The sequence below is a fragment of the Neovison vison genome, chromosome 13 (genome assembly GCF_020171115.1).
Source record: "Neovison vison isolate M4711 chromosome 13, ASM_NN_V1, whole genome shotgun sequence".
Taxonomy (NCBI): Eukaryota; Metazoa; Chordata; class Mammalia; order Carnivora; family Mustelidae; genus Neogale; species Neogale vison.
This window is the reverse complement of record NC_058103.1, coordinates 12,682,692-12,695,091: the sequence shown is the minus strand read 5'-3', so window position 1 is coordinate 12,695,091 and position 12,400 is coordinate 12,682,692. Positions and strand designations below refer to the sequence as shown.

General features: G+C 45.5%; 1 protein-coding gene across 15 annotated transcripts in view; it reads right to left on the bottom strand.

Annotated features, from left to right (window-relative positions):
* The window catches only part of SIPA1L1 (signal induced proliferation associated 1 like 1), a 368,863-nt gene that overhangs the window by 41,908 nt on the left and 314,555 nt on the right, over nucleotides 1-12,400 (bottom strand). For 13 of the 15 annotated variants that reach the window (XM_044230270.1, XM_044230260.1, XM_044230258.1 and 10 more), the window contains 4 exons: nucleotides 7,674-7,823; nucleotides 3,375-3,499; nucleotides 1,053-1,115; nucleotides 497-615 (listed from right to left, as the gene is read on the bottom strand). In XM_044230270.1, coding sequence (XP_044086205.1) covers nucleotides 497-615; nucleotides 1,053-1,115; nucleotides 3,375-3,499; nucleotides 7,674-7,823 — 457 coding nt within the window. The remainder of the gene's footprint in view (nucleotides 1-496; nucleotides 616-1,052; nucleotides 1,116-3,374; nucleotides 3,500-7,673; nucleotides 7,824-12,400) is intronic. The other 2 variants (XM_044230272.1, XM_044230273.1) reach the window with 1 other exon arrangement.

Below are 12,400 nucleotides of genomic sequence, written 5' to 3'. Positions count from 1 at the left end.
TATATGAGCAAAACCTCTGATCCTTCATTCTACCCATTCATGATCAGGAATTATGTATAAGTATGGCAAAACAAAAATGTGTGTAGCTACACAAGACAAGAGAAGCAGGAAGGGCAACTGTCAGAAGCTCTCTGTCCCTGGATGGATGCTTCCACCATATCCCATCCTTGCCACTGTGTAAGCAAATAAGACCCACGTGTAGCACTTTCTGTTCCCAATACTTCAGGACTCCTTGTGAATGCATCATGTGGCCTTCCATCCAGATCTGTGGGGGTGGCGGGTACATACCACAGAGGAATCTGAGTTTATCTCAAAGCAACCGTAGGGCCACCGGCAATAGAAATTTCAGGGCCAGAGCAGTACATGCCCACCTCCCGCCAGAATGGCTTCTTTGACCATATAGAAGAAACAGCAAAGCGCGCCTGTGCCATTTTCGCATTGCACGGAAGGTACGTTGCTAGGAATCTTATCGTTTTCATTATTTTAGTTAACTTACATGCCCTTGTTTGTTTGGAGACAAATGGACCACCGGATCCTGCCGCATCAATCTCCCACTGGGGCTCTCTCGGAAAGCAGGCAGTACCTTTGATACTGCGGGGAGATGGCACGTCGGCTCTGGAATACAGCACAGGACGTTATGGGGCAGGCGCTACACAGGCACGGGCACATGTTGACAAATGCAGACGGCTTGCCATCGCAGCTCTCAGGTCACTGACCAGCAAACTCTGAATTTCAGCGATAAGCTTGTTGAGAGTTTACACAATAGACAGCATGTCAGAAACTAAGTGGCTGATGGGCGAAGCTTGCAGCTGGTGACAGTGTGTCACGTCATACACAGTAGCAGAGCCAAGTACCACCAAACCAAAGGCCATGGACAACGCGGCAAAGTTAGGAATCAACTTTTGGTTTTGGGGGAAAGTAGAGACTATATGGATTCAATTTATGGAATTTGTTCATTGCCAAGTGTGGCTAACCTAGCTCGGTCTACATTACCTAGACAGGCACGGATGCAATCACGTGTTACTTACCAGGACACTTTGGAAATATTTTACCTGTATATTCATGCTGCTCGAGGACAAAAGAATTGAAATCCTGAGGTCCTCTATAACTGTAAGCTAAGCACAACAGAAAAGACACACAGCAACTAGTTTACTTAAGACAATTGCTTCCTTTTGGACTCCAAGCCGGCATTCAAGGTGGGGTTCCAAAGGTAAAAGGTGAGCGATTTAGCTTAACACACTGATAGCTAAGAGCAACAGGTCTGGACTTCTGCGACACCATTCCTGAATGTAAAGGACAGGGCAACATCCTCTTTTACTCTGACTCTTGACCACCTCCAAAAGCAGAGGCAGAGAAACGAAATCCACCGAGATGGGTGAGCCAATTACGCTCAAGCCCTCACTTCCACCAGGGCACCAGTGTGTCACACGTGAGGTAGAGACAGGTGGGTCTGGCTAACAGATAAAAGTCCCCTCAGCATTTTCACTCAGTGACCTGAGAGTCATTAGAGAAGTGCTCTTACAAATTGAGTGTATCAAGGTCGGCCCTTGATACATGCAATGTACAGTGCTCTGAGTAATGAGAACAGGGCAATTATTTTTCTTGGTTTCTCCCTAGCATGGCTTAGATCAACCAAGCCCCAGATTACGTCTGATGTTCCAGTTAGAGAAAGCAAGGTTATTCCTCTGGAAAGGTAGAATTTAAAAAATTAGAAAAAAAAATTATTTTAACATTTTATTTGAAGCCATCGATTTTGGATGGAAAGGCCACCAGTTGGTGAAAAGGCTTCTCTGGCAGGTTCTGGGGTATCTTACTTAAAAAAAAAAAAAAGCAAGAAAGCAAGCAAGAAGGCATATCTTACTAAAAGGATGAACAATTATATTAAAAAGACTCATTGATATTAATTTCCGAGTCTCATCTATGAAGAGTGGGATGCCACCAAATGAGAGTAGATGCAAAGCAAAAAAGACTGGAGGGAGGTTTATGTGAAAGAATGAATGTGGGTCTAGGACGAACCTTGTAATTACCCTTTCCAGTCCCAAGATACCTTTGTGACTTTACATGAGTGGGAAGTGGGGCTCTGAACACTGCACAAAGACCTTGCTCGCAGCTCTGCTTGAAGCCCGCACTAGGAGCCAAAAAAAGCTGCTAAAAGTCATGTTGAAGAAGGGATCCTTTTCACATGTGGCGTTACCATCTCAACAGTATCAAAACATATGGAATTAAAAACATTCCGTCAAGAGCAGAACAGCAGATCGGAAAATGCTCAGGTTTTCTGCGTTGGGGGTAGGTGCCGTGAGAGTGGGTAATGACAGACGGCTCCGGTAACAAGGCATGTCTCACTGATGTGACTGGAACAAAGCAGATCTTCCGAACCTGAGAATTACATTTCTTTTCCTCACTTCCTGGCTTAGCTAAATTCGTCTCCACTCCTTTCTACATTTGTGCTTATTGGTACATTTACAGGGGAAGAGTCATTAGAACAGAGCAAAGCAGTATATTTGCAAAAAAGAAAAAAAAAAGATGGGTTTTTGCCTTAAAAGTTATCTTTTTTGGCCCTGAAGTTTCCTTCTTTTTACCCCCACTGGTGGTAATGCTACTAGAGCTAGGATAAAGGGGGAAAAAATAAAACCCCACCCCACGGTCCAGACTCGAGTCCCAGGTGGATGAACAAGGTTGACACTAAATCCCCGAGGCTACTGTTTTGAGACTTGGTCTTGCTTCATGGCAAAGTTTTATGGTATCAACGAGGGTTACGGTGTCACTGTGGAACAGCTCCACGTAGCGAGAGAAAGGCTGTGCCAGAAATCCCAGTGGAGGCTCACCAGTGCGAATCCTCCCCATCCAGCTGTTTTTTACTGCTAGGACCTGTCCACAGCTGACAGCTTAAGAGGAGAGCCAGGGGGGAACAGCCCGGGCGGGAGGAGCGAGATGTTAAGCACGCTACAGATGGGACCCAACAGCAACTGCATCGCCTTCCCACTTTGTACTTCTGTTTTGTTTTTTTAAACTTGACATTAAGAATACCAACAAATCTCCAGGGCACTGAGAGTAGGCAGCCACCACCCAACAAACAAGGGCTGAGGGAGATACTCAGGACACAAGGGGCTTGGCAGTGTGGCATTTTAATCTCGGTGACAAAACTAATTCCTATGGCCTTTCTATGTCTAAATGGGGCGGGGGGGGTCACTTAGAATTCTTTGACTTTTCTCTCAGGTCTTATTTGCTGCCCTCACTCATACATAATTGAACTTAATCCTTAATCCTCCACATGTATTAACCATGTGTATTAACCGAGGCTGTATTCTATCGCAGAATGCGGTCATGAGGTCAAGAGGTGGCCAACTTGCTGCTTGTAGGAATTAGTTACTTACCCATTTGGTCAGCAATGCTATCCTCGCTTCTTTGCCAGCTGGGTGTGGATTTCCCGCTGCCGCCAATATCCGACTGGGTGTTCTGCCTGTCGATGGAGGCGGGCGACCTGCGGCTGACTCCAAACCTGTGGCGATTGCCCCCAAACAAAGGCAAAGACGACATCAGGGACCTCCAGCCAGAAGGGGAAGATGGGCCTCAGGAAAATGAGCAACACTCTAATGAAGGCCCTCGTCTATCCATGCTTGCGCTCGTGCGCTCGGGTGCTGAAACTGTGTGAGTCATGGTCAACACACGTCTGTTCAAGAACAGGGTGTATGTTCAGTACATACTCTGTAGACAAGGGCTAGGGACATTAGCCTTGAGCTAACCCAGTAAATATAGAATAAGAAAACCCAAATGTTCCAGCCCACATGTAGCCAAGCTCAGATTCTCATTCATGGGCAAAGGATAGATTTCACCATCTTCATGTTCCATGTCTATCTTCTGACAGGAACACATCAGGGGTTTCTCTTAACTCAGTAATCTGCTAAATCACTAAGTCACTCAGGTTCGGGGCCAGTATTTTCCAAATGTGTGCTCCAAGGTCTGAAAGACAAAGATTGCTAACATTCACGTTACAGAGTGACCACTTTCAAGATGTCTAAATTTTAAATTGCCTTTGGGAATGGCAATTTGGAAGTAGGAAACTGACATACATAAAGGCAAGTGGCTATTTCTGGAAAGAACTGTTAGTTATTTAATGAGCCAGTTTTATTTTACCCTGGGTAGAATAATAATATATGCCTAATTATAAAGCATATGCCTTGATTAGCAATATTGGCTGGTAAATATTGAGTGATCCCAGCAGAAAGGGCCAGAGTGAAAAATTCAAAGACTCATGTGGACACTTAAATGTTTGTGTGTGGTTACTAACGAGCTTATGAGTAATCAATGTGATAAAAGATCAATAGAGCCCAACTGATTGAGGCTTATGACAGGTGTCCTATTTGCTAGGGACTGATCAATGCATGGGGAGGCCCAGCAAGTGGTGCACTGGAAAGAGTGGGAGATGAGGAGGCCTGGAGTCAAGTTCCAGCCCCTCCGCCCAAAGTCACTAGAATTTTATCTCCATGCCTTTATTTGTAAAATGGCAATTCTATCTTATGGATGGGGAGAAAAATCTATACAAAAGCATTTGCAAAGGAGAGAAGGCTGTTAACATGAACCCTGTACTCTAACATTTCCCTAAATTACTTCTGCACAATGACAATTGCTTACAAATTCAATCACAAACCTCCCTAAACAAACAAAGTTTGTTTGTTACCTCTCTTGTGTTAAACAAAGTTACCTCTCTTGTGTTAAACAAGAAAACTGACTTGTGAAAATTTCAGTGAAAGGTGCTGTTTAAGAAACAAAACAGTGGTTCCTGCAGACTGTGTGTGGATTTCGGTTCTGCCTTTCCTATAAGTTGATCCAAACATCTGGAAGAAAATGTCTAAAACTGTTTGCATCTTTGTACATATTTCTTAATTGATGCAATGATGCTGATTGATTTTCATTAACAATGACAACAAAAATGGGTGGTGGGGTGAGTCACTAATTATGAAATTTGCCATTTCCTCCCTAGGTAGGATCCTCGTTTAGCTCAAGAACAGTGAATATCCTCCAACTGGCCCTATGATTTTATGATTTTATTTCAAATTCGCAATAAATGAAGACTTTTCAAAAAAGGCACAGATATAAAAGTTAGACATGAGTTCAGTCTTGCTTTTCCTTTTTGGTAGCAATGGAAACCAAAGACAACTTTTAAAACCTCTGGATTTAAACCTCTGGCTGTCTGGTTTTAAATAAATGATAAAGCAAGGCTGTCCTTCAATCCTGCCTTGAGAAGCAGGTACCATCGGGCTGACATGAGGCATGTTCAGGGACCAGGGACTCTCTGACTTGCGAGCCAGTCCACGGCTGCAGAGCAGACTCAGGGCCTTTCCTCATCACAGGCTGGAAACTTCTCTACAGCTTTCCTTTCTTGATCTCAGTGGTCCTCAGGGACAAGCTTCCACCCTCATGGCAGAGTGCTAGAAGGAAGCTACAGTGGCCTGTCTCTGTCTGTCTCACCTTCGGGCTGTGGGCCCTCCACTATGCTTCTGGACTCGATCTCCAAGGTTCTCCTTCACTCAGCCCACCCCTGCCTCTGGCCATTGAGTCCACAGCCCTCAAGCATGTAGTCCGAAGACAAATCTCCAAGGAGAGTAGAACAAACCCTTTGTCTTTTTCACAATGTTGCTTTCTACTTCTCTCTTGTTGCCATCCTAAACTTGCGCAGGTGCCTTTCCCCAACTGTGTGGAAAGGGCATTATCAGTCACCCTGCTAAATTTCATCTCTCAACCCATCTGGATAGTCTCAGAATTCTGCACTGGGGGCACAAAGGCAGATACCGGGCCCCTTAAAGCAGAGGGAGGACTAGGAATGAGCAGATTACACTTGTGGATGACAAGCATGTCCTGCTCTGATCTACTGGTATTACCCCACGCTTCTGAGCTTCTTACAGCTGAGCAGGACTGAGTCTGCCGTGGACCCCATACAGTCCTGCCCCACCCTCAATGGTATATACCTACCTCTACGGGGCTATGCTGTAGAGTAGAGGAGATCATCTTTCTCTTGATAAGGGTAACTTTAGAATCCAGCCTGGCCCATGGGACAAGCACGTGAGTCAGACAGTGCACCATCTCCTCTATCACTGGTACAGGAAAAAATGCCCAGGCTCTAGAGAACACTGTATCATTACCTTCTTATCAAAGAGCAGTCCAGGTGGAAAAAGATGTTACACAACTTTGGTCAACATCTATGTTGATATAGATATACATCTATGGTCAACAATTACCGAGTAACCTCACAAATAATGGAAAAACCCTCAGTATCACCTACGGTAGGGCTGGCATTACAGATCAGGTTGAATAATTAAAAACATTGCAGGATGGGCACGGAACTGTGTTGCTAACATTCATCAAGACACTCAGATTTCGGCTTACATTTCTGGTACACGTTTCGAGGGTACACGTATCAGGGTCACAAGAAAACAGTGCTCTTGCTGCTGTTAGCTTATGTCTTATTGCTGTACCAACAATGAAGATGCAGTAAATTCTTATTTTTGAAGTCAAACCAGGCCCATTTAAAATCTACTAATTAAAACAACAAATAATTGGTTGGGCCCATGGTAGGGTATAATAGTAATACTTAAATCATACAACCTTTTAACTCATGAGTAAGAGCTAGCTTTTTTTTCTCATTGTCACTAAAGTAATTAAAAGAGACATGTGCATTTTAGATATGCTATGAGGGGAGTCCCCTGGGGACACTGAGATGGCGGAGGGAGTGGTGGTTTATTACCTACTTCCTGTTAACATAAATATTTAGCAACAACAACACTAAATGGTTGTAAAAACCAACAAAATGCTATAACAAAATACCCATTATGAAGGTATTCTTAGTAAATATGACTATTTTATAACATGATAAAATCTCAAGAAAGTAACCAAATCATTGTGCATTTGTTAAAAATATATATAGGGAAAACTCAATGGAAACATGTTTTTATAAATGCCTCACATTTGATTTTCAAATAGTTCCAAGTTCTCTACCACCTTTCTGAGAGAGATGGCCCAGCAGGATGTCTTCGACGGTTTCTTTACTCTTCCTCTGGGCAAAGGGGGCATGTGTGTGTCATGTAACGTTTTGCTGCTAATTATGTGCCAGCTTCAGACATTCCGGCGGTTGTGGTGGTAGCCTCTAAAATCATGTATGCTCAGCCTTTTATTTTTAAGCCTTGTCAGAAGCAAACAGTTAACCTTTGGGTGTTTGGTGTTTTCCAAAAAGGAATTAAAGCAAGCAAGCAAGCAAGCAAGCAAAACTCTCAAGCTGAAGTCACAGAAGACTTTGAAAGTGTGAGAAAAGTAATTTTAAGCTTTGGCTAGGATGATTATTTCCCCTGCTTCAACGGCAACACCAACGCCAACTCTAGCCAGTACTACGGAGTTTGCTTCGGAGGAAGAAACAAAACCTGTACTCTGCAACTACTATACTATGAAACTAGACAATGCATACAATTGGAGACATGAACGTGACCTGATTTCTCTGCCATGGAGCCCTCGGAGGCCAGAGAATGATGAACTTCCTGATAAGTGGTTTAACCAGACATTAAAACATGTATCGAGTTCTATCTGGGGTATTAACCACACTTTCCCTCTTGCTCCTTTGTAGATGGATCCAGGCGTCTGAATTACAGAAGAAAGACAGTGCTGGCAGTGGGGGCCACACCTACCCTTCAGGCATGGACTTCTGCCTGTAAGTGCCTCCACCGGAGCCAGGCTCGCTGGATGAAGACAGGTTGCTAGGGGAGTTGCGGCAGGGCTGGGACCTTGCCAGAGCCATGGAGGAGACCGTCACGTAGATGTCTGAACCGGGAGACAGCCTGTAAGCGCAAACCAAAAATATGAAGTCAATCCAAGGGAAAGCCCCAAGGCAGTGCATGATGGATAATATCATATAAACACGACAAAGAAAGCCACTTCGCGGAGGTAGTGAAAATGAAGCCAGCCGGAAGCCTACAAAAGGAACTTCCCTATAAAATGACTCCCTCGGGGAACAGCTGGAGAATGGCCTTGAAGGGGATGTGGTTGGGGGACGTCAAAAAATAACAGTGGGGGGAAACATGCATGCTTCCCAAAGCTGCCAAAATTCAGTGGGCTGAAGTCCTAGTATGGCAGTGCAAAGGATAATGGAACCCCAGTGACATTAACACAGCAATTAGTTCCCGTTTCTCACACTGGTTCTTCCAGAGAGTGACACAGCGAGACCAGTGCGCTCTTCGTATGTGTCTTTGTTTTCCAATTTTCTTACTCAAAGTGTGGAATGAATATTCAGATTATGCTATTTAGTATTTATAAATGGGGTTGATTGTAGAGCATCACCATCTAAAAACCCCCATAAAAAAATGCCTGGAGTGTCAGTTACTGAATTTAATTGGCACTAGTGAATTTATCTAAGAGCGTGGTAGACGTGTGCCCCAGATTCCTCACTCTGCTGACAGGTGCTGGGGACAGACACCAGCGCTCTGTCATCGGGACAGATTGTGTCCTTTACCTCCTCTCCTCTAGTGGATGACAGGGTAACCCCGGGGACATCAGTAGGTGACATGGCCATGTGAATGGACGTGAAGTCCATCTCACTATGGAGATTTTAGTTCGGAGGTGAAAGCTGGCTGCGATCCTGACTCCGTAGCAGGCAAGCCATTTCCACGGGACAGCTGAGGCAGCGGGATCAAAGTCACTGGTTCGGTAAGCTGGGACCCCTGACTGTGAACCCACTGCTCTTTGCTAAGCCACTGCTGTCCCCCAGAGAAGGACAACTCTTCTCCGCTTCCTGGGATAGCTTGCAGCAGGTCTGCACAGGTGTTTTCGCAGGAAAAGATCTCTTTCACTCAAACCAAAGTTCAGCAGCCTGGGACAGACCCCGATTCGCTGAACTAGAGCATTTTCTAACGGCGCGACTATGTGCCTTCTGAAGCGGGACAGGATGCGGTTCGGGTGTCGGAAGGTGACACAAGGGATAACAGAATCACGAGAGGCTTTTCTAACAGAACAAGAACAGGGATGGATGCTGAGAGCATGACTCCCGAATCCATCTGTTCCAAAGACTTGAGAATCCAGATTTCGCTGCTCCGTGACAAGCCCAGCCTCTCCCACTGTCTCCTGGAGGTCCCTACCCAACACCCTGACCCGCAGCTCGAATTAAACCTCATCCAACCCAAGGTTTTGCCATTCCCCCAAACCTGTCCCTCCTGCATTTGTTATCTCGAGCTAAACACCTTGAAACTGTCCTCTTCCCCTCCCCCTTTCTTCATCTTCCACATCAACTGGTCTAAGTTCAACTTTTAATGAGTACGGTGTGTCAGGCAGCCTGGGGGCTGGTCCTGACAACGCGAAGACTAAGGCGGTGACTGGTCCTCAGCCTGCTGACTGTCCTCCCTCTGGCCTGGAGCAGCACGGCTCCGTTCTAACTGGTCTTCTGACTTCTAGGCCCTGTGCACCCCACTCCTCCCACCTCCACCAGGCCGAGCCATGGGACTAGCACTATATGCTCTGCACGCCTTCCCGTTGCCTTCAGAGTAGAGGACCAAATCCCCAGCCCCTTCTTCCAGGCCTTGGACCATCCTGTCTAAGCCCTTCCTTCTTTCTGTGCTCTTTGCCGCCTCCGCGCACCCTACATCCTGGACATGTTCGGGGTGCCCCTGTTCTCAGACACAGCTACCACGTGCATACTTTTACTCATCTCGTCCTCTCTGCCTCTCGTCTCCCTTTCTGACATAAAATCCTTTTTCTCTGAAACCTAATTACAACATCAGGTCCACGAATGCCTAATCAGAACTTCCTGGAGGGCCCCCACCGTCTGCTTTCTGTGCCACTGTCGCATATCCATCAGAAAGGTTAGTCTTATGTCTATCTTCCCGACCAGACTCGCTCCTTAAGGGGAAGCTCTGAGCTTTATTTCCCTTTACATTTCTGGTTGCTTCAAACACGTGTGCTGAATGAAGGAGGCCACTATCGGCAGTGCAGAAAATGAAGAACAGAAGGCGGGTTCAGGATCAGGGCCCCTAGTGACCTCAGAAGCCCCAGCCAGGGGTTCACAGCCATGGTGGGTCTACATCAGCTGGAAAACAGTCAGTCACTAATAATAAAATGTCCAAATTGGCGACTATGATTACTAATTACTAAAAAGCAATTAGAATAGCTTCAAAGTTAACGTTCCTCCTTAAATGTGAGAAAAAGGGATGGTGGAATGACCCCAGACACTCTTGAGCATATCCTCGCTCTGACGTGCAGTGGCAAGAGAACTTCCTGACGATGGATCCTCTACACATTGCCCAGTGCGGCGAATAAGGACACCAAGGATGCCAGGTCTTGGGGGAATGGGATGAGAAGCTGGGAAAAGAGGCAGAGTTCCTAAGCTCCCCTGGTTATTATCACCGATCTTGTTCTTGCTACGCAGACTCACAGAAAGACTAGTTCCATGGCTGCTGCTCTCGGGAGGATACCGGCTCGGCAGAGGGTAGGTGTGGGGCAGCCTCAGTGGGGTCAGGGACTAGCAGGGCCCTGGAACACTGGCTCATGCCTACTTTGGGTAACATGTTTTGATAAAGAGAGATCAAGACACTTAGCTGGGTACCATAAAACTGACCTCCCTTTATTCTTTTCCATTAAGACATATCCCAGATTTCTCACTATTTACTCTGAAATAATCAGAAAGGGGCTGGAGCGGAGGAGGAACAGGAGAAGGAAGTTTCAAAGAGGACTGGGTAGGGTTTAAGGAGCAGTGTGGATCCCAAGGGCACAAGGTACCATACTGCTTTCTGCCTTAAGAATTTGGCTTTTAGGGACGCCTGGGTGGCTCAGTTGGTTGGACGACTGCCTTCGGCTCAGGGCGTGATCCTGGAGTCCCGGGATCGAGTCCCACATCAGGCTCCCAGCTCCATGGGGAGTCTGCTTCGCTCTCTGACCTTCTCCTCGCTCATGCTCTCTCTCACTGTCTCTCTCTCTCAAATAAATAAATAAAATCTTTAAAAAAAAAAAATTTGGCTTTTATAGGCTTGTACCACAGACAGACTTCAGATGGAGCTGTGTTTGTGGGTACTTTGTGTTTTGCCGCATAGAGGAGGAGGCATTACAGAAAGATGAAAACAAAGGAGACACAGTGTGAGCATGGTCACCTGGTCAGGGCCGCTGCAACATCTGGGGGACCTGTGACCCTCCAACTCTCTTCAGGCTGAACCAGTCATGCCGGTGAATTAAACTACAGTAAATATTCAGATGTTTGTGTTTCTGAAAGGAAGTGACAACGGACTCCGTAGGAAAAGTCAGATGTGACTTTTACATTTGTATTTAGAGCTTGCTCTGCTTACTCTGCTCTCCAAAACATACATTAATTTAACATATCTCATGCTAGTTCTCAACCTCAGCTCTTTTATTTGGCAAATGTATCAGAAAATTCTACTTGGTTACTGGAGTTATCCCAAAGTGAAAAAATAGCATTTCCAGAAGGCCAGCATTCACTCCCATCCCTCTTCTGCATTTATATAACTCAATAGTGGCTTTGTTTTCTGTCTGTTCACACACATAGAACACAAACAGAAACCGATGGAATGCCATCCAAATGTTTTTATGACGCTAGATGCGTATGTATGGTGGGCAAAGGAATTTTCAGAATTAGCTCTTATTCTGATGACTTACTATTCTTTTCTAACAGTCCGAAATGAATACCATCACAATTACTGTTTGAGAACAGCCCTCGTTCAGTGACTGGGGGGGTGCTGCCTGCTGGGCAGTCCACTTCTGCCAGAGAGCGCCTGGGGCTGGTTGTGACTCAAGCTGGGCCACGTGCTGTCCCACCACTTGGAAAAGGGGGACCCCCAAACTGGCTCACAGAGGAAGCCAGCACGCTGACCTTTTGGCTCTCTCCACCCCCACCATCCCCTGCATTTGAAAGCACCACTGAAAAGTCAGTGTAAGATTAGGGCTTCTCTTCTCTTTTGAGAGAAACTGAGATCTTTCTACTATCTTAGTCTCAACAAGCCTCTGACTTCTGGACATTAATGCCAAATAGGTTTAGAGGACTCACACTAAAACATCTTTCAGCTGCTGTGAGACTTTTTAATTCTGTGGAATGTAAGAATTTCCAGGAATGTTCCGGTCACTGTGAGGAAATGTCTAAACCTTTTAGTGTTAATTTTGGTAGATTCTTTTCCCAACTTTTTTTTTTTTTTAATTTAGCCAAGAAATAACTAAATGTTTTTAAAGCAACTGAAATTAAATGTTCTCTGGAGGTCCCTATGACTTCCCTCTGCAGAAACAAAATACCAGGGCTTTCTGATCCCATGAAAAATGCAGCGACTGAAAAAGTCATGATCGTCAGCCAGCTAGACAATACCTCCAGAGTCCACAAGATTCTACTTAAGACCAGCTTTTCATTTATATGCAATGCATTTCACTGCAA